Source organism: Eptesicus fuscus, chromosome 7, assembly GCF_027574615.1.
Source record: "Eptesicus fuscus isolate TK198812 chromosome 7, DD_ASM_mEF_20220401, whole genome shotgun sequence".
NCBI classification, from domain to species: Eukaryota; Metazoa; Chordata; class Mammalia; order Chiroptera; family Vespertilionidae; genus Eptesicus; species Eptesicus fuscus.
The window spans coordinates 6,203,210-6,226,042 of record NC_072479.1 but is presented as its reverse complement, the minus strand read 5'-3'; the positions used below and the strand labels follow the sequence as shown (position 1 = coordinate 6,226,042).

Here is a 22,833-nt window from a genome sequence, read left to right as displayed (position 1 = left end):
CTATTATTCAAACATGAAGGAGAAAAAAAAAACATACCCAAGTAAAATGTGAGGGAATTCTTACCACTAGACCTATCCTACAAGAAATACCAGTCAAAAATATATGCTGAAATGAAAGGAAACTACACAGTAACTAGAAAGAATAAAAATCTATATATAAATAACTATATGGGCAAATAAAAACCAACTAGTATTATTATATTTTTGGTTTGTAAGTCCACTTTTTATTTCCTACATGATTAAAGACAAACACACAAAAATAATGGTAAATCTCTAATACGCATATAATGCTTAAATTTTAATTTGTAATTAAAATGTAATTTATTATGACATAAAAGAGGATGGGGCCATATAGGAACAGTTTTTTGTGTTTGTTTGTTTGTTTTGGGGGGGGTTGTTGTTGTTATTAATCCTCACCTGAGGATTAATTTTTCATTGATGTTTTAGGGCGGGGGGGGGGGGGGGGGACCATCAATGTGAAAGAGACACATCATTTGGTTGTCTCAAGAACATGCCTCCACCAGGGCTGGGGATCCAACCTTGACTGGGAAGTGAGCCCCTGACTCTTCAGTACTCGGGGCAACGCTCTAATATACACTAAAAGAAATAAAGAATAATTTACAGGGATTCAGCAGTAGATTAGAGGATTCCAAGAATCAAATCAACAATATGAAATTGAGAAAGAAAAAAAAAAAAAAGAAATTGAGGAAGCAAAAAACGCCCAATCAGAAGAGAAAAAAAAAAAAAAGAATCCAAAAATAAGAAGATAATTTAAGGAGTCTCTACAACAAATTGAAATATACCACCATTCGTATCATGGGGGGGCTGGAAGGAGGAGAGAGAAGAGGAGGAAGAGGAGGAGGAGGAGAAGGAGAAGAAGGAGGACAAAGAGGGAGACAGAAGAGAAAAAAATTAAAAACATGAACAATAAAATGGCAATAAATACATAACTATCAACAATTGAGTCTAAAAATCAAAATAAATGAACAAGGAATCTAAGGAACAAAATAAACTGATGAATAAAATAGAACCAGAGGCACAGAAACATAGAACTGACTTGACAAATATCAGAGGAAAGAGCGGAGGTGGCAGGAAGAGTTTAATCAAAGAACTTGTGTGTGTGTGTGTGTGTGTGTGTGTGTGTGTGAATGCATTACCTATGGACACAGACAATAGGGTGGTGAAGGCCTGGAGAGGAGTAGGAATGAGTTGGAGGGGAACAATGGGGGAATTAAAGAGGGATATCTGTAATACCCTCAACAATAAAGATCTTTAAAAAAAAAAAAAGGTATAATTATAAACATATATGCACCTAATAGCAGAGTCCCAAAATATACTAAGAAAACATTGACAAAGAGTAAAATAACAGAGTGGTTATTGAATAACCACTTTCAATAATGGGTAGACCATTCAACTATGTAGCAGGATACAAAATTAATGCCAAGAAGTCTATGGCATTTCTATACACCAATAGTGAAGTTACAAAAAGAGAAACTAAAAAAGGAATCCCATTTACCATCACACCAAAAAAATTAAGATACCTAGGAATAAACTTACTAAAGACGTAAAGACCTATACGCGGAAAACTACAGGACACTGAAAAAAAAGACAAAGGAAGACATAAACAGATGGAAGAACATACCGTGTTCATGGATTGGTAGACTCAACATCATAAAAATGTCCAAACTACCCAAAGCAATCTATAAATTCAATGCACTCCCCATTAACATACCAACGGCATATTTCACAGACCTAGAACGAACTTTCGAAAAACTCATCTGGAATAAAAAAAGACCCCGAATAGCTACAGCAACCCTGAGAAAGAAGAACAAAGTAGGTGGGATCTCAATACCAGATATCAAGCTGTATTACAAAGCCACTGTTCTCAAAACTGCCTGATACTGGCACAAGAACAGACATACAGACCAATGGAACCGAACAGAGAACCCAGAAATCGACTCAAACCACTATGCTCAATTAATATTTGACAAAGAAGGCATGAACAGACAATGGAGTTAAGACAGTCTCTTCAATAAATGGTGTTGGGGAAATTGGACAGATAAATGCAAAAAAATGAAACTAGATCACCAACTTACACCATACACAAAAATAAATTCAAAATGGATAAAGGACTTAAACATACTACGGGAAACCATAAAAATACACAGGCAGCAAAATCTCAGACATATGCCGAAGCAGTATCTCCACTGACACAGTTCCTAGGGCAATGGAAACTAAAGAGAAAATAAACAAATGGGACTACATCAAAATAAAAAGCTTCTGCACAGTAAAAGAAACCATCAACAAAACAACAAGAAAGCCCACTGCATGAGAGAACGTATTTGCCAATGTTATCTCCAATAAGGGTTTAATCTCCAACATTTAGAGGGAACTCATGCAACTTAACAAAAGGAATATAAACAATCCAATCAAAAAATGGGCAACAGACCTAAATGGATACTTTTCGAAAGAGGACAGAAGGAAGGCCAAGAGACATATGAAAACATGCTCAAAGTCACTAATCATCCGAAAGATGCAAATCAAAACGACAATGCGGCACCATCTCACACCTGTCAGAATGGCTATCATCAACAAATCAACATACAAGTGCTGACAAGGATGCGGAGAAAAAGGAACACTAGTGCACTGCTGGTGGGAATGCAGACTGGTGCAGCCACAGTGGAGAAATGTACGGAGTTTCCTCAAAAAACTAAAAATGGGAGAGAACCAAGATGGCAGCATCGTTAAACACCTGTACTTGCTGCCTCTCACAACCACATCAAAAATCCAACTAAAAGACAAAACAAATATCATCCAGAACCACCGAAAAGCAGGCTGAGTGGAAGTTCTACAACTAGAAGGAAAGAAAAAGGTGCACTGAGACTAGTAGGAGGTACAGAGGTGCGGAAGTACAGAGGCACGCTCGAAACAGGCTGGCAACTGGGTGTGCTGTTGGGATTTTTCAATCGGGAGGAAGATACAAGCTCCCGATTGCTCAGAACTCCAGTTCCGGGCGAGACTCTGGGAACCCAGACTCATTCAGGGAGAAACTGGACTGTCTGGCATTGGGCCAGAACACGAGGGGGGCTTTCTCTCAGAGGTGCTTACAGCAATCATTGTTCCTGCATAGGGGCGCAGGACATGGAGACACAGGGACCTCCCCGGTGCAGGGCTGACTGGCAGCCATTACTGTTTGCTCTGCCCTGGTGATTCCCAGAGACCCCACCCCACCCAATTTACAATCCCACCCAAGCTTGGCACAGAGACTTTTGCAAATGAAACCTGTCCTTTTGCAGCCTAAAACCTAACAAACTGCAGCTGGGTCAGAGAGCTCCAAAGCTTCCAAAAGAAGGCCCAAGGGTCGGCAGCAGCAGCCTGCCTTGCTTCACAGCTGGACCTCATGTGGGAACTTCCAAACCCCAAACTAGGAGGAGAAATCTGCAGATCTCACTGTAGCTCCTGCTGGGTGGTCTGAGGCTGTGGCTGATTTTGCACCTCCTTGGAGATTCAAGAGCCAGTGTACCTAGTGGTCAGTGTGAGACAATACCAGATTACAACTCTTCACATCCATAAGCAACACACTCAAGAGGCAGACTCAGTGAGCACCAAAGCCCCACTGAAGCAAGTCCTGTTCCATAAGGGTGTCTCCAGCACAGCAGTTCTTCCATTGTAGACACAGCTGGTTCTCACAGCCAATTGGCCTGGAGGTCAATTCCTCCCAGTGATACCGACAGCAATCAAGGCTTAACTACAACAAGACAGTGCACAGAGCCCACAAAGGGGTTCACCAAGAGTGTCCACCTCAAGTGATTGGGGAGGCTGAGCCACTGGGCCCTATAGGACACCTAGCACACAAGTCCACTATATCAACACAGGGAAGCAGCCAAAATGCAGAGACAAAGAAATATGTCATATATGAAAGAAAAGGAGGAAAGCAAACTACTGGATATAGAGTTCAAAACCACAGTTATAAGGTTACTCAAGAATCTTTTAGAAACCTCTGATGAACTTAGTGAGACCTTCAAGGATCTTAGTGAGATTTCCAAAAAAATGGAAAAGGACCAGTTATAAATTAAGCATACACTGACTGAAATAAAGAATAATATAGAGATTCAACAGAAGACTAGAGGATCCAAAGAATCAAGTCAAAGATTTGAAATATGAGAAAGCAAAAAACACCCAACCAGAAAAGAAAAAAGAATCCAAAACCATGAAGATTGTGAAAGGAGCCTCTGGGACAACTTCAAGCACACCAACATCCGAATTAAGGGGGTGCCAGAAGAAGAGAGAGAGCAAGATACTGAAAACCTATTTGAAGAAATAATGACAGAAAACTTCCCCCACCTGGTGAAAGAAATAGACTTACAAGTCCAGGAAGCACACAGAACCCCAAACAAAAGGAATCCAAAGAGGACTACACCAAGACACATCATAATTAAAATGCCAAGGGCAAAACACAAAGAGAAAATCTTAAAAGCAGCAAGAGAAAAACTTAGTTACCTACAAGGGAGTACCCATAAGACTATCAGCTGATTTCTCAACAGAATCTATGCAGGCCAAAAGGAAATGGCAAGAAATATTCAAAGTGATGAATAGCAAAAACCTACAACCAAGATTATTCAACCTAGCAAAGCTATCATTTAGAATTGCAGGTCAGATAAAGAGCTTCACAGACAAGAAAAAGCTAAAGGATTTCATCACCACCAAACCAGTATTATATGAAAGGCTGAAAGGTATTCTTTAAGAAGAGGAAGAAAAAGAAAACAGTAAAGATAAAAATTATGAACAACAAAGTGACAACAAATATATATCTAACAACAAGTGAATCTAAAAATCAAGTAAATAAAAAATCTGATGAACAGAATAAACTGGTGAATATAATAGAATCAGGGGCATAGAAAGGGAGTGAACTGACAATTCTGCGGGGGCAGGCGGTGTGGGGGGTGCGGGGAGAGACTGGACAAAAATCACACACATAAGGATGAGGTCATGGTGGGGCGGTAAAGGCATGGAGTGGGGTGGGAACCGGGTGGAGGGGAGCTATGGGGAGAAAAAGAGAGGAACAACTGTAATAATCTGAACAATAAAGACTTATTAACCTTTTGCACTCGGATGTCGAGTGTGACTCGACACGGTTAGCATTAAAATAAAGGAATCGAGAAAAAAGCAAGCGAGTGCAAAGGGTTAAATAAATAAATAGTCCAAAAAAATATCTTACACCTATGGATGAGGATAGTGTGTGTATGCGGGGGGAGGGGGGCGTTTTAAGGGCATGGGGTAGGGTGGGAACCGGGTGAAGGGGAGCTATGGGGGGGGAGGGGCGGGGAAAGAGGAACATCTGTAATAATCTGAACAATGAAGATTTATTTAAAAAAAAACAAAAACTAAAAGTGGAACTCCCATTTGACCCAGTAATACCACTTCTAGGAATATATCCCAAGAAACTAGAAACGTCAATCCGAAAGGATATATGCATCCCTATGTTCATAGCGGCACAATTCACCATAGCTAAGATTTGGAAACAGCCTAGTGCCCATCAGCAGATGAGTGGATTAGAAAACTGTGGTACATCTACACAATGGAATACTACGCTGCTATAAAAAAAGAAGGAACTCTTACCATTTGCAACAGCATGGATGGACCTGGAGACCATTATGCTAAGCAAAATAAGCCAGTCAGAGAAAGATAAATATCACATGATCTCACTCATTTATGGAATATAATGAACAACATAAACTGATGAACAAAAACAGACCCAGAGACAGAGAAGTATTGATCAGACTGTGAAACCTCAGAGGGAAGGTAGGGGAGGGGGAGGGTAAGTGGGAGAGATCAACCAAAGGACTTGTATGCATGCATATAAGCCTAACCAATGAACACAGACACCGGGGGGGTGAGGGTCTGAGTGCGGGGTGAGGGGCAAAGGGAGATAAGGACACATATGTAATACCTTAATTAGTAAAAATATTTTAAAAGGATAATAATGGGTAGACCATCCAGACAAAATTTTAATAATTAAATACAGGATTTGAATAACACTGCAAAACAACTAGAGCTAACAGACATATAGTACTCCATCAATAACAGCAGAATAAATAATCTTCTCAATTTCATATAAAAGATTCTCTAGGACAGACCATACATTAGGCCACCAAAAAATGTCTCAAGAAATTTATAAAATTGAAAACCCAAAAGTATCTTTTTCAATTGTAAGAGAATGAAACTAGAAATGAATAACAGGAGGAAAACTAGAAAATTCACAAATACAGATTATTAAACTACACATACTTAACTCAAAGAAGAACTCACTAGGGAAACTTAAAAATACTTAACAAATAAATGAAAGCTAAACCACAAAATAACAAAAGTGATGGGATACAGAGCAACGAGTGATCAAAACAAAATATATCATTATAAATACCTACATTTTAAAAGATCTCAAATCAATATCTAATGTACACCTTATATAGAAAAAAAAGAAAAAACTAAATCCAAAGCCAGCAGAAGGGAATAATAAAGATTAAAGTGGAGACAGAGAGTAAAAAATAAAATCAATGAAACCAAAAGTTGATCATTTGAAAGAAGTTTACAAACCTTTTAGCTAAACTAAGAAAAACAAAAGATATAAAGAACAGAGAAACAAAAAAAGGGACAATACTACAGGACATTGCCCCACTCTCCCAAAAAAACTAATTAAATACTATGAACAATTATACACCAAAAACAGAGATTAAAAAAAAAGAAATAGACAAATTCCTTAAAACAGAGGTACCACTAAAACCAACTCCACACTAAACAAAAAAGATCAACAGATTGGTAAGTAGAGGTTAAATCAGTCATCACAAACCTTGCAACAAAGAAAAGCCCAGGACCAAATGGCTTCCCTGGAGAATTCTGACAAACATTTTAAAAAAGAACTGACTAGAATTCTTTTCAAACTCTTCTAAAAATCACAAGAGAATGGAACACTTCCCATCCCTATTCTATTAGGTGAGCATTACCCTGATTCCAAAGACTGATAAGGACACCACCACAACAAAAATTACAGACCTTTTGTATGTATATTCATAAAGAATTTAGTTTTTTCCTTTATGAAAATAATGGAAGAAAAAACCTCATTTAAAATAACAAAATATAAAAATTTATGAAAAGTTAACAAGAATATTGATGTAATAATTGGAATGAAATCCCTTGTATGAAGAATACTTTGACATCAAAAACATGCCGAGTCTCAAGGTCAATCATTTGAAAGCAGATATTTGACCCACAACTCAACTGCAGACCAGAATAAATTCCAAGTGGGTTAAAGATTTAAACGTTAAAATGAAGCCTTACAAACATTAAGAGGAAACATGAAAAGTATCTTTTATAGCCTAGAAGTGAAAAGAATATATGAAGCAATTTCCAGAAGCAATAATAGAAAACCATTAAGTTTGACAATATTAAAATTTAAAATTCTACATGGCAAAAAATGTATAGGAGCATCCAATCACAGTTCTATATACCACAGATAAATCTCATTACATATTAATGCCATCCTATATGATAAAACTCTAATATGCAAATCCACGGAAAGCCTGAACTACCTGCTTAACAACTGGTCTCTATGACACACACTGACCACCAGGGGGCAGACGCTCAATGCAGGAGCTTCCCCTGAGAGGGAGGCAACTGGTGATGGCAGAGGGCAGGGCTGGCCAGCAGGCAGTGCCAGGCCGCCAACCAAGGCAAGTGCCAGCAGGGTCTCCCCGATCGTCCCGCCCACCGGTCACCCCACAGATGGCCCTGATCACCGGCCAGGTCTATATATTGGGAACAGTCTCTTAGATTTAAAAATTAAAATCTGGCAAGGCTACTCTAACACTGAAAAAAACAGGATGATGCAGTGATGATATGCATGGACTTTGGCTTACATATTTTGTGGTCAGCCCTGATTCTGATACTTATAACTTATAACTGTGACAAAGCCAATTACTTAACTTCTCTCTGCTTCAGTTTTTCCACCCATAAGATGGGTAAAATGGTACTAGTGTCTCAGAAGGATCATGTGATGTACTACTTTTTATAATCAGGGCAAAAAAATGTAGCTGCCCATACAACAGCAAGATGCCTTTCACCTGTATGAAAAGTATGGTCACTGGTGCATGCAGCATTCCGGATTGCGAGAGAGATGTCCAACTGCCAGTTTAGGCCCTACATCCCCCGAGAGGTCCCAGATTGTGAAAGTACACGCGGGGCTGAGCGACACCCCGCCCCCCGCATGAATTTCGTGCACCAGGCCTCTAGTTTACATAATATTTATAAATAAGTCAAACCATGAAAACACACACTTAGTGGTTACCTTTTGAGGAAGGGAAAGGGGAAAGTAAATAGGAAAGAACATAAATAAGCTGATGGAGAACTGGTAGTGTTCATTTACTAGAAATAGGATCTTAAAAATCAAGACAAAAGACTCAGATTTAATTTTTTTAGTAACACTATGAGATTACTAGGTCTACAACTTTACACAGGATGAAAACAAAGCCAGGCACAGGGAAGTTAATTTACCAGGACACAGATGATAACTGGTGGGGCCTGAATTTTAACCAAGGCAAACTAACTAAAGCCAGCACTCCTAACAAAACCAACAACATCAGCAACATCAAAAGTCCTAGAGGTTATCATTAGTGTAATCATTTCCATCAGCATTATAGCTTTCCTTATATTAACAAATTGAAAGTATTCCTTCCCATTTCGAATCCTATGAAGCAGGAACTATGTCTACTTTACTTTCCATTGTACTATCCCCAGCAACAAGAACAGTACCTGAAACATAGTAGGTGGTCAATAATTATTTCATGAACAAATTACCAATGCATTTTGCTCATAAAAATAAATGTTCAAATTAATGGGGGTGAGGAGGGAAGAGAAGATCAAAGCCCAAACAAAACAAAACAAAATGGGTAAAAGATGTAAACAAATAATTCACAGAGAAAACAATCAGCCCTGAAATAAGGAGGAGGAGAAGTAAAAGATCAAAAATATGAACACTAAAATGAAGGAGGAGGAGTAAAAGATAAAAAATAAGAACAATAAAATGCCAATAAATCCACATCTATCAATAATTGAATTTAAAAATCAAAGTAAATGAACATGGAATCTAATGGCGGGAAAAAGAGAATGAATAGGAAACAAGAGGAAAAGACAGAAATAGGAGCTGGTGTTTTCTGAGTATATCTTTTTATGTACACTTTACTTTTGAATCATGAGTATAAATTCAAAATAAATTCAAAAGATCATAAAATCAAATTTAACCTTGAGAGATTAAAAGGGCAGCAGAGTAAGTGGATGCTACAAAGACATGCTCCCAGGACCAAAATGGAATTACAACGAAAATACAAAAAAATCATCCAGAATAATCAACTAAAGACAAGCATTAGAGAACCCTGATAACCAAGGATGGAAAACAGAAACCACACAGAAACTAGAAAGAAGGGCAGAGGTGCGAAAGGGATGGACAAGACCCCACAGACAGCAGCTGAAGTTCTGGAGAGATATCTCAGCTGTGGGGGGCTGCCACTGAGAACTCTGGGTATAAACCCCAAGCTGGGCCACACTGCAGAGAGCACCAGAACTGAGAAAGGTGCCCACTTAACATCTGGCCGTGAAAAGCAGCAGGGTTGCTATCTGCCATGGACAGACAGCTGGAAATTCAGGCACCCTCCTAAAGGAACAAGGCACAAAATTTCACGTACAGCAACTCACCTTGGGCTGCGGCAAGGAAGGGCAGACTGGACTGCAGCTCTGTGGGCAGAAGCCAGGGTTTGTGGATCTGGGGTTAGAGCTCAGAAGGCAGACACCCCAGTTTACTGTATTGGGTTGTTCCCTGAACCTGTGGAGGGCATCTTTCTCAGACAGACCTTTGCTATTCATGTGGTTTTTGCCATGGGGAACACAGCTGCCCCTCCATTTTGGAAAACCCTTTACCCCACCCTATGTAGTTTCTGAGGCACATAAAAAGACTGAGAAAAACAATTAACCTCCAGGCAGAAGCAATTGCCCCAATGTGTTGGAAAACCACTCACCCAACCTCTGGCCCGAGTTTACTAAAGACTAAATCCAAACAGTCTGCAAGCAGAGGTGGTATCTGGAGGCTTTGAACCTTTGCCTGATCTAATTAGTCTGAAACAGCGTTTGACACTGTCCTGCATTAGAGATTGAGAAGCATAGCAGATCTACCTAAGACATAGTCACAAACCCAAATAGGAACCCAAAATGAGGAGACAAAGAATCAATCTCCAAATGAGAGAATAAAAGAATTCTCCAGAAGAATAGAAAAATGAAATGGAGATAAGAAATGTATTTGATATAGAGTTCAGAATAATGATGGTAAACATACTAAACAGCATGAAAAAAGATATAGTAACTATGAAAACAAAAATAATGAATGACATAGCATAAATAAAAAATTCATTGGAAGGAATAAACAACAGGTTAGGATAGCTGAGGATCTGATCAGTGAATTGGAAGACAGGATAGGAAAAAAAAATCACTCATCAGTGAACCAACAAGAAAAAACAGGAAGACAGCTTAAGGGAGCTGTGGGACAACATGAAACAAAAAAATACTCACTTAGTGGGTGTCCCAGAAGGAGAAAGGGATAGAGAACATGTTTGAAGAAATAATGGCAGAAAACTTCCCTAACCTGGTGAAGGAAAATGGAGTACAGGAGACACAGAGAGTCCCAAGCAAGAAGAACCCAAACAGGCCCATGCCCAGACACATCATAATTAAACTGCTAAAAAATTAGACAAAGAAGCTTTTATAAAAGACAGCAAGAGAAAAGCGAACTGTTACCTACAAAGCAGCTCCCAAACACTACCATTTCATTGGTCAACGGAAACTCTACAGGCCAGAAGGGTATAAATACTCAAGGTAATTGAAAGCAAGGATCAAAAACCCAGATTATTATTTCCAGCAAGGCTATCATTCAAAATAGACAGTGAAATGAAGACCTTCCCAGACAAAAAAAAAAAAAACTAAAGGAGTTCATGACCACCAAGCCAGTATTACAAGAAATGCTAAAGGAACTGCTGTAATGAGAGGAAGAGAGAGAAACCTAGGCATACTGAATTAAAATGGCAATAAATAAGTACCTATCAATAATAACCTTAAATGTAAATTGATTAAATGCTCTCATCAAAAGGCATAGCTGAATGGATAAAAAAACAACCGGTCTACATGGTGTCTACAGGAAACCCACCTCAGAACATAAGACTCACAAAGGATGAGAGTGAAGGGATGAAAAAAAATTTTCCATGCAAATGGAAAGAAAAAAAAGCTGGCATAGCAATACTCATATCTGACAAAATAGACTTTAAAATGAGGGCCATCATAAGAGACAACAAAGGTCGCTACATATCACGAAAGGGATCAATCCACCCAGAGGATATAATCCTGGTAAAAAAATATGCACCCAATATAGGAGCACCTAAATATATAAAAAACTTCTAGAGGACTTAAAGGAGAGATGAACAACCATACAGTAACACAAGGGAAATTAACATCCTGCTGACTTCACTGTATAGGTCTTCCAGACAAAAATTTTAACAAGGAAACAGTGACTATCAAGGACACACTGGATCAGATGGATTTAACTAACATAGAACATTTCATACCAAAGCTGCAGAATATACATTCTTCTCAAGTGCACATGGGTTATTAAAAAAGATAGACCACATGTTAGGACACAAAACAAGTCTCTACAAGTTCAAGAAGATTGAAATCATATCAAGAATCCTCTCAGATCACAGTGGAATGATATTAGAAATCAACTACAGTAAAAATACCCAAAACATTCAAACACCTGGAGGCTAAATAGCATGATATTAAACAATGAATGGGTTACCAATGAGATATGCAAACAAATGAAAGTGAACACACAACAATCCAAACTCTCTGAGACGTAGCATAAGCAATCCTGAGAGGGAAGTTTATAGCACTACAGACCTATCTCAAAACACACAAAAAAATTAATAATAAACTATTTAACCCAACAACTTGAAGAACTCAAAGAGAACAATAAGAAAAGCCCTGAGAAAGTAAAAGGAAGGAAATAGTAAAGATTAGAGCAGAAATAAATGACATAGAGACTAAGAAAACAATACAAAAAAAAACAAACAACAATGAAACCAAGCGCAGGATTTTGAAAGGATAAATAAGATTGATGAACTGTTACATAGACTCATCAAGAAACAGAGAGAACCCAAATAAATAAAATCAGAAATGAAAGCAGAGAAGTAACCTCTGACACCACAGAAATAAAAAGTATTGTGGGAAAATACTATGAACAACTATAGGCCAATGAGCTGGACAATGTGGGTAAAATGGACAAATTCCAAGAAAAATACAATCTCCCAAAACTGAATCAGGAAGAATAAGAAAACCTGAATAGGCTAATAACAACTAAGGAAATAGAAGCAGTAATAAAAAAAATTCCCTGGGTCTGGATGGCTTCACTGGAAGGTTCTTTTTGTTTTATTTTGTTTTGTTTTAATAGAAGGGAATTTCTTTTTTTTTTTTTTTTAATATATTTTATTGATTTTTTACAGAGAGGAAGGGAGAGGGATAGAGAGCTAGAAACACCGATGAGAGAGAAACATCGATCAGCTGCCTCCTGCACACTCCCTACTGGGTATGTGCCCGCAACCAAGGTACATGCCCTTGACCGGAATCGAACCTGGGACCCTTCAGTTCGCAGGCTGACGCTCTATCCACTGAGCCAAACCAGTTAGGGCTTCACTGGAAGTTTTACCAAACATTCAAAGAACACCTATACTCCTCAATCTATTCCAATGTATGCAAGAGGAACACATCTAAGCTCTAATTATAAAGCCAGCATTATCCTAATTCCAAAACCAGATAAAGACATTACAAAGAAAGAGAATTATAGGCCAATATCCCTGATGAACATAGATGCTAAAATCCTCAACAAAATGTTAGCAAATCGGATCCAGCCATATATTAAAAAGAGCAGCCGAAACCGGTTTGGCTCAGTGGATAGAGCGTCGGCCTGCGGACTGAAAGGTCCCGGGTTTGATTCCGGTCAAGGGCATGTACCTTGGTTGCGGGCACATCCCCAGAAGGGGGTGTGCAGGAGGCAGCTGATCAATGTTTCTCTCTCATCGATGTTTCTAACTTTCTATCCCTCTTCCTTCCTCTCTGTAAAAAATCAATAAAACATATTAAAAAAAAAAAAAAAAAAGAGCATACACCATGACCAAATGGGATTTATTCCAGGGATGCAAGGCTGGTACAATATTCGCCAATCAATAAATATGATACATCACATAAACAAATTGAAAGACAAAAGTCGCGTGATCATATCGATAGGCACAGAAAAAGCATTTGACAAATTCCAACACCCATATTTGATAAAAAATCTCAGCAAAGTAGGAATAGAGGGAACATATTTTAACATGATAAAGGCCCTATATGACAACCCTACAGCAAGCATCATATGCAATGGGCAAAAACTAAAACAATTTCCCCTAAGAACAGAAACAAGACAGGGATGTCACTTTGACCACTCTTATTTAACATAGTACTGGAAGTCCTAGCCACAGCGATCTAACAAGAAAAAGAAATAAAGGGCATCCAAATTGGAAAGAAGAAAGTAAAACGCTTATAACTTGCAAATGACATGATATTGCAGATAGAAAACCCGGAAGATGCCACCAAAAAACTAATAAATAAATGTGGCAATGGAGCAGAATACAAAATCAGCATCTAATTGATGGCTATTTTATACACCAACAATGAATTCTCAGAAAGAGAAACTAAACAAAAAATTCCATTTACCACTGAAACGAAAAAACAATTAACATACTTAGGAATAAACTTAAAACTAAGGAGGCAAAATATGCATACTCGGAAAACTACAGGTCGTTGAAAAAAGAGATAGAGGAAGATATAAACAATTGTAGAATATGCAGTGTTATGGGTTGGTAAAAATAACATCATTAAAATGCCCATACTCCCCAAGGCAATCTACAGATTCAATGCAACCCCTATTAAAACAACAACAGCATATTTTACAGATCTAGAACTAATAATTCAAAAATTTGTATAGAATCAAAAAGACCCCGAATAACTACAGCAATTTTGAGAAAGAACAAAAAAGTCAGAGGAATCACAATAACAGATTTCAAGTTATACTACAAAGCCACCATAATCAAAACAGCCTGGTACTGTCAAAAGAAAGACATATAGATCAATGGAACAGAACAGAGACCCCAGAAATTGACCCAAGCCATTATGCTCAATAAATATTTGACAAAGGAGGCAAGAGGATAAAATGGAATCCTTCGAAGAATGGTGTTGGGAAATAAATGTGTTGGGAAAACTGGACAGATTTCTTCAATAAATGGTGTTGGGAAAACTGGACAAATACATGCAAAAAAATGAAACAAATTTACACCATTAACAAGAATAAACTCAAAATGGATAAAAGACTTAAATGTAAGTCGTGAAATCATAAAACTCCAAAAGAAACCTTAGGCAGCAAAATCTCAGGCATCTCTCATAGCAATATGTTTACAGATACATCTCCTAGGGCCGTAGTCAGCAAACTGTGGCTTGCGAGCCACATGCAGCTCTCTTTGGCCCCTTGAGTGTGGCTCTTCCACAAAATACCATGGCCTGGGCGAGTCTATTTTGAAGAAGTGGCATTAGAAGAAGTGGCGTTAGAAGAAGTTTAAGTTTAAAAAATTTGGCTCTCAAAAAAATTTCACCGGGTGAGGCCTCGCGCACCTAGGCCCGGGTGAGGCCACGTGCCCCTGGGTCTGGGAGAGGCCACGCGCCTCTGGGTCCAGGTGAGGCCATGTGCCCCTGGATCCCGGCGAGGCCTCGCGCACCTAGGTCCGGGTGAGGCCATGTGCCCCTGGGTCTGGGAGAGGCCACGCGCCCCTGGGTCTGGGAGAGGCCACGTGCCCCTGGGTCCGGGTGAGGCCACGCGCCCCTAGACCCAGGTGTGGCTGGGTCCCTGGGCCCGGGTGAGGCCACGCGCCCCTGGGTCCAGGTGAGGCCTTGCGCCCCTGGACCCAGGTGAGGCTGGGTCCCTGGGCCCGGGTGAGGCCACGCGCCCCTGGGTCCGGGTGAGACCTCGTACCACTGGACCCGGATGAGGCTGGGTCCCTGGGCCCGGGTGAGGCCATGTGCCCCTGGGTCCGGGTGAGGCCTTGCGCCCCTGGGTACGGGTGAAGCCGGATCCTGGGTCCGGGTGAGGCCATGTGTCCCTGGACCCATCCGGGTGAGGCTGGGTCCCAGGCCCGGGTGAGGCAACGCGCCCCTTGGGTCTGGGTGAGGCCACGTGCCCCTTAGTCCGGGTGAAGCCGTGCCCCTGGGTCCGGCCGAGACCAAACCAGAGGGAGTCGGACCTCCGTTACCACCATTTGTCCACCATCCAGAGCTGAGGGGTCAGTGCTGACATGTACACATAAGGAACTGGTGGACATTGAAATTGGGTCTCAAAAGAACTGTTGGTCCAGAAAGAAACTCACTACAGACTGATTCATTTGCCTGTCAGCATAACTATTATTGCTCGTCTCACATTCAGTTCTTATAAGTATATATCTAGTGACATATGATCTTGCTCATCTAGGGGAAATGATGAACAACATAGACTGAGGAACAAGAACAGAACCAGAAACAAGGAGGCATCGATCGGACTATCGGGCCTCAGAGGGAAGATTGGGGAGGTTGGGAGGAGGGGGGAGAGATCAACCAAAGGACTTGTGTGCATGCATATGAGCCTATCCAACGGTTAAGTTCAACAGGGGGTTGGGGCATCCATGGGGAGGGGTGTGGGATGGGAATGGGGGGATGAGGACAAATATGTGACACCTTAATCAATAAAGAAATTTAAAAAAAAATTTTCAATCGTTGTACTGTTGATATTTGGCTCTATTGACTAATGAGTTTGCTGACCACTGTCCTAGGGCAAAGGAAACTAAAGAGAAACTAAACAAATGAGACTACATCAAAATAAAAAAGCTTCTGCACAGCAAGAAACCATAAACAAAACTGTATGGGAGAATGTATTTGGCAATGATACATCTGATAAAGGGTTAATATCCAATATATGTAAGGAACTCATACAATTTAACAGAAGGACGACAAACAATTCAATTAAAAAATGAACAAAGGCCCTAAATAGACACTTCTCCAAAGAGGACATACAGATCACCCACAGACATATGAAAAAACTAGTGGCCCGGTGCACGAATTTGTGCACATTGAAAGGAAATGAATTACAAGAAATATTTTAATATTGCTATTCGCCCTTTCTCTATATTAGAAGTGTCAACCAAATTCACGATTGACAATGACAGATCAAAACCCACGCGTGCGAATGGTACCAGCGAGAGCTTTATATGTATCACGCATGTGTGAGTCAACTTAGCCTTTTATAGATATAGAACAAACCTGTTTAATTAGACCTGCTTTCTTATGCAACCATACTTTTTCCAGCCTGGTGAAGCACCCCAACATCTCTTTTAGGTAATTGTCAGTAACACCGCAGTAAATATCAACACGAAGCAGATTATTATTGTAGATCACGCAGGGAGAACAAAGGGTGAAATATTTCACTGCAGCAGTGTTTGACTATATTCTGCACAGTGAGAAAACCTCAAGTCATTTTCAAGGTCCACTATTTCTTATTTCTTTTCAGTCAGGTCAAGTTTCTAAGCTTTCTAAATCTCCATTTTCCAGCTAATGAAAACAAAATAGGATTCCGTCGAGTCTCCTATCTACCTAATGCAGAACTTCTGAGAGGATCAAATGAGAAGAGGCATGGGAAAATGCTTCACAGACATTTGGTTACAGTGTAAAATATTTCCACCTGACTATGAAGCAAGTGGTGTTCCTGGGCTGAAGAAACTGCAAGGAGGCTAGTCGTTGCTAGGAAGAGGAAGCCAAGCGTTGCTACGTGATGTCATTAACTGGACGGACACTTAGCATATTAGCCTTTTATATAGAGAAAGAGACTAGAGGCCCGGTGCATGAAATTCTTGCACAGGAGGTGGGGGATATCCCTCAGCCTGGCCTGCACTCTCTCGCAATCCGGGACCTCTCGAATAGAGTCCTTAGGGCTGGCCAGCAATTAGGGCTTATCAGGGCTTTCCTTCCCCCAGCTGCCGGCAGCTGGCCCCACCTCCACCGCTACTTGCCATCTGTACGGCACTGCCCCCCACCCTCCCTGCCACCAGTCACCTCCCTCTGCGGGTGACAGGAGTGGGGTGCAATTACTTGGCTGGCCTGGGCCTTCCTCTGTAGGGCAATCGATCACGGGGCCCCCAGATCGATCGCCCCACAGTGGGAGGCCCCGTCCACCTACCACAGCGCCACTGGCCAGGTATCCTGGGCCTCCCTTTATGGGGCAATCAATCGCAGGGCTCCATAAGCCCACCTGGTTGGGGCTCCGCAGTCGATCACCATGCAGAGGGTGGTCTGGGCCTCCCTCTTTGGGGCAATCACGGCGCCCCCCCCACCACCAGCCATCAATCACCCTATCAGCCAGTGGTCCGGGCCTCCCTCTTTGGGGCTATCGATCGCACAGCCCCCGCCCCAATTGATCACCCCACAGAGGGTTGCCTAGGCCTTCCTCTGTGGGGCGATCATGGGGTGATGGCAGGGCCGCCCCCAACCAATCACACTGCACCAGCTTTGGCTGGCCTGGCGCCAATACGTGTCATAGTGTGGTCATCCAGAAGGTGGTCTGGGCAGTCACTCTGCTGTTTGGTCAATTTGCATATTATACTTTTATTACTATATATATCCCTAATTAAATTAATCATAATGTTCTTGAATATAAAATTAGCACTGAGCACTAGAGAAAACACAAACACACAAACACACACACACACACACACACACACACACAATGTATGTTTTTTTCCACTTTGATCTCTACTTGATTTTTGGCATATTATACTTAAACTAGAGGCCTGGTGCATGGATTCGTGAACCAGAGGGGTACTTCGGCCTGGCCAGCGGAAATCGGGCCGAAACCGGCTCTCCAACATCCCCTGAGGGGGTCTCAGATTGTGAGAAGGCAGATCTCGATGACACAACCCATAATCGGACTCCCTCCTCTCTGGTCTCAGTGCATCACCCGAGAACCGCAGCTGCCAAGTGAATGCAGCTCGGCAGCTCCTGCATTGAGCGTCTGCCCCCTGATGGTCAGTTCACATCACAGTTACTGGTTGGTCAGCCAGTCAGCCAGTCAGCCAATTGGCCAGTCACTTAGGCTTCTATATAAATAGATAGAGGCCCGTGCACAAAATTCGTACATGGGTAGGGTCCCTAGGCCTGGTCGGCAATCAGGGCCAATGGGGCCTTCTTTCTGCTGGCCGGGGCATTCCTCCCCCAATTGCCGGCTGCCGGTCGGGGTCGTCCTTTGTTCCAGGCTAACCCCTGATGGTCAGCGCATGTCATAGCGAGTGATCGAACTCCCGAGGGGTCACTTTGCATGTTAGCCTTTTATATACATAAGATGCTCAAAGTCACTGATCATCACAGAGATGCAAATTCAAACGCCAGTGAGGTTGTCATGTCACACTTGTCAGATGGCTACCATCAACAAATCAACAAATGTCAAGTGCTGGTGAGGATATGGAGAAAAGGGAACCCTAGTACACTGCTGGTGAAAATGCAGACTGGTGTAGCCAATAGGGAAAACAGTATGGAATTTCCTCAAAAAATTAAATATGGAACTGACATTTGACCTAGTGATCCCGTCTAGGAATATATCCTAAGAAACACAACACACCAGTCAGAAAGAATGTATGCACCCATATGTTCATAGCAGCACAATTTACAATATCTAAAATCTGGAAACAGCCCAAGTGCCCATCAGTGAGAACGGATTAAAAAAGTCATGGAACATATATACCATGTAATCCTATGCAGCAATAAAAAAGAAGTATCTCTTACTCTTTGAGACAGCATGGAGGGACCTGGAGAGTATTATGCTAAGCTAAATAAGCCAATAAAAGAAAGACAAGTATCACATGATCTCACTCATATGTGGAACCTAGCGAACAAAATAAGCTGATGAACAAATTTGATCCAGCGACAAAAAAGCAAAAGAACAGACTGCAGAATCTCAGAGGGAAGGTGGGGGAGGGTGCAGGGGAAGCGATCAACCAAAGAACTTGTATGCATGTACCATATGCATGACCCATGGACACAGACAATAGGTGATGAAGCCTGAAGCGGGAAGAGGGTTGGTCCTAGAAGGGGTCAATGGGGAACAAAGGGAACATATGCAATACTTAAAAAAATAAAGATTTATTTTTAATTAACCTTAAAACTGAACATTAAAGAGATGATCAGTCCTAAGCTAAGCTTTAACAATGTGAAAAATCTTATTTGCTCCCTGGCCAATGTCTTTCGATGGTTAGTGGCAGCCTGCACACCTAAGAGTCGAGGGTTTGATTCTTAGTCGAGGGCATATACCTCAGCTGCAGGTTTACTTCCTGCCCTCCAATCAAGTGTGAGAGGGAGTCAAGCAGTCGATGTGTCTCTCTCACATCAATGTTTCTCTCTTTCTCTCTCCTACTCCCTCCCTCCCTTTTACTCTCTGAAAAGCAATGGAAAAAATGTTCTCAGTAAGGATTAAAAAAAAAAGGAGAAAAGAGAAATCATATTTGCAACCACCCAAAATAGAAAATTCAAAAGAGAAATCATGCCTCAGCCAGAAGGGACAGTTGACTGAAGCATCATCCCATCATTTGGTACACCAGAAAGGCTATAGGTTTGATCCTTGATTGGGGTGCATATGGGAGGCTACCAATCAATGTTTCTCTCTTCTCTCTTTCTCTCTCTCTCTCTCTCTCTCTCTCTCTCTCTCTCTCTCTCTCTCTCTCTCTCTCTCTCTCTCTCTCTCTCTCTCTCTCTCTCCCCTTCCTCTCCCTCTAAAATCAATAAGCTATCCTCAGGTAAAGAAAAATAAGTAAGCAAGTAAGTAAATCAAATAAAGGCAAGATATTTAAAAAAGAGAGAGAAGTAATTCTTGAGTAATTCTTATAGCATTTACCTTTTTATGTAAAAATCACAATTTATATCCAATTATCTTTATATTTATAGTATTCATTTGAGATAGGTCTTTTCCAAGACATGAAGACAATAATGGAATGAGAGTCCAAGAAAAATCTGGTTAATAAATGCTATTAGAGTAAAGCAATTAGAGCCATTTACAACACGTTCATAAGAATGGCAGGGTTTTTTGTGTGTGGTTTTTTTAGAGTGGTGGGTTTTGATCAGATTAAGAATTACCTGTTTGTATTCACTGACACAACTTTGGCAGCAAAATCTCTTTTGCTGACCATCAATCACCAGGACATTGTTTCCAGCACCTTTGCTGGGCAGGTACTCTCCACACTGTTCACAGCAATTCATTATCAGACCATTGGCCATTCTGTATCTATTAAAGCAGTGGTCACTACACAGCTTATGAGTCATATTTTTAAAGCTAACTTCATGGCGAATCTAAAAGAAAAACAACAAACAAAATTTTATAAAACAAATGATTATGACAAGTAGCCAAATAACAAGGTACTCCCATTGAAAAAAAAAAAAGTCTCAATAACATTTTAGTGAAAAGCTTGTTTAAGCGAAAAGGAAAAATAAAACATATTTCATTATTCCTTGAATCATTTTAATATACTCAAGGAATACATGTATGGTGTGGAGAAGACCACCAGTGACCACCAGTGACATAACTACAAAGTTCTCTAGAGATATCTAAAAATAATACAAAATAATCCAGTTTGAATATTGCTGGTATAAAACTTCTAAAACAGAGAGACTGGAAATCTTCAGATAAATCCAAAAGGAACTATAAACAAGTGCACTACTTTAGAAAAGGGAGGAGAGAGAACCATTATTACAAATCACTCAAATGAGGTATGTTCACACAAGTTTCTTGTTTTAATTAAATGCCAACACTTTAATACCATATTAACAATGTGAAGTTATCAAACTTCATTTGTTCTACTTCTTAACCAAGATTGTTGCCTTATTTAGTCAGCCTATTGATTTCAACACTGTTGTTTTGTCTGTGAGTTCTCCCAACCTCAGGAAAAAAGTCAATTCATGTTACATTTTAATTTTTCCTAAATTATTCTCACTAGGCAAGAATGAGATTACATAATGGGATATTCATCAGATCAATTTTTATATAGCTTCACTTTTAACGTATACACTGATGAAAGATTATAACTGTTATATAAAGTTAAAAATATTTCCAGTAGTTGAAATCAAGTGATAAAGCACAAAAGTACAAACCTCTGTTAGTTTACCACAAATTGTACATCTTGATTTATTTAGAGCTCCTTTAGTAGGATTCTGTTTGTCTTCATAGAGAGACAGACAAGATGTACTACAGAATTCCTGGAAGGACTCACTTGAGTCCACTTGAGCAACAATGGTTCCTTTCATTGTAGTTATATCTCTGAAAATAAAAGGAACAACTTAAAGCAAAATTCCATTTTAAAAAATAGTCAAACAGCCCTAGCCAGTTTTTCACAGTGGTTAGAGCGTTGGTCTGAGGACTGAAGGGTCACAGGTTCGATTCTGTAAGGGCACGTACATCCATTGCAGGATTGATCCTGCCACAGGAGGCAACAACAATGTGTTTTTCATACCCATGTTTTTCTTGTCTCTATCCTTCCTTTCTACTCTCTAAAACAATCAATGGAAAAAATATCCTTTGGTGCACGGCCAGCATGGCTCAGTGGCTAACCGGCAATCTATGAACCAGGAGGTCAGGATTCAATTCCCAGTGAGTGCACATGCCCAGGTTCTAGGCTCAATCCCCAGTATGGGGGTGTGCAGAAGGTTGTCAATCAATGATTCTCTCTCACCGATGATGTTTCTATCTCTCTCACACTCTCCCTTCCTCTCTAAAAATCAATAAAAATATATTTTTAAATACACACACACACACAAACTTTGGTGAGGATTAACAACAACAAAAAAATCAAACAGTAATAACTGAAATTTTCCATTTCTATACAAACTATTTTATATTGTTAAATCCTGGCACTACACCTAATTTATCCTTAAGTTCTTTAACAAGGCTTTCAGATATTGGTAACATTTTAAAAAACAAAATGGCTGTTATTATTTATATAGTTTAATGTCAAGACCAAATTTATTGAGTTATAATAAATTTACAATACCTAATCAATTCCCCTCACTTGGGTAAGTAGAAAGCATGAGATATCTAAATCACAGGAACATGATAAAAATAACCCCACCTACCTTTCTATATAGCTCTCTAACTATAATTAGAAATGTTAGGAAATGAGCCCTAACCAGTTTGGCTGAGAGGATAGAGTACCAGCCTTTAGACTAAAGTGTCCCAGATTTGATTCTGGTCAAGGGCACATGCCCAGGTTGCAGGCTAGATCCCCAGTAGGGGGCGTGCAGGAGGCAGCCAATCAATGATTCTCTCTCATCATTGATGCTTCTCTCTCTCCCTCTCCCTTCCTCTCTAAAAATCAATAAAAACGTATTTTTTAAAATGTTAGGAAATGACAATACTGATAACCATTGATGTTTTCCTTCAATTCTCAATTTCAAGATCCTATATTACAGCATGTAAGTCTTTTTATTAATACTGTAAAGCAATCTAAACAGTATATAACAATTATCCAAATATTTGACTTTATTAAACTCGTATGGAGCACTAAGACTTTCCCAAAATTCTAAGATCAAAAATATCTTCACAAATTTGGGCTGCTCCAAGACATGGCACAAGAAAATCCACCTGGTTTGACCTTGCAT

The 22,833-nt window shown here is 40.2% G+C and overlaps 1 protein-coding gene across 2 annotated transcripts in view; it reads right to left on the bottom strand.

The window, feature by feature from the left end:
• Positions 1 to 22,833, bottom strand: part of ZMYM2 (zinc finger MYM-type containing 2) — a 195,208-nt gene that overhangs the window by 107,115 nt on the left and 65,260 nt on the right. For both annotated transcript variants that reach the window (XM_028136284.2, XM_054718723.1), the window contains 2 exons: positions 21,331 to 21,496; positions 20,320 to 20,532 (listed from right to left, as the gene is read on the bottom strand). In XM_028136284.2, the coding sequence (XP_027992085.2) occupies positions 20,320 to 20,532; positions 21,331 to 21,496 (379 nt within the window). The remainder of the gene's footprint in view (positions 1 to 20,319; positions 20,533 to 21,330; positions 21,497 to 22,833) is intronic.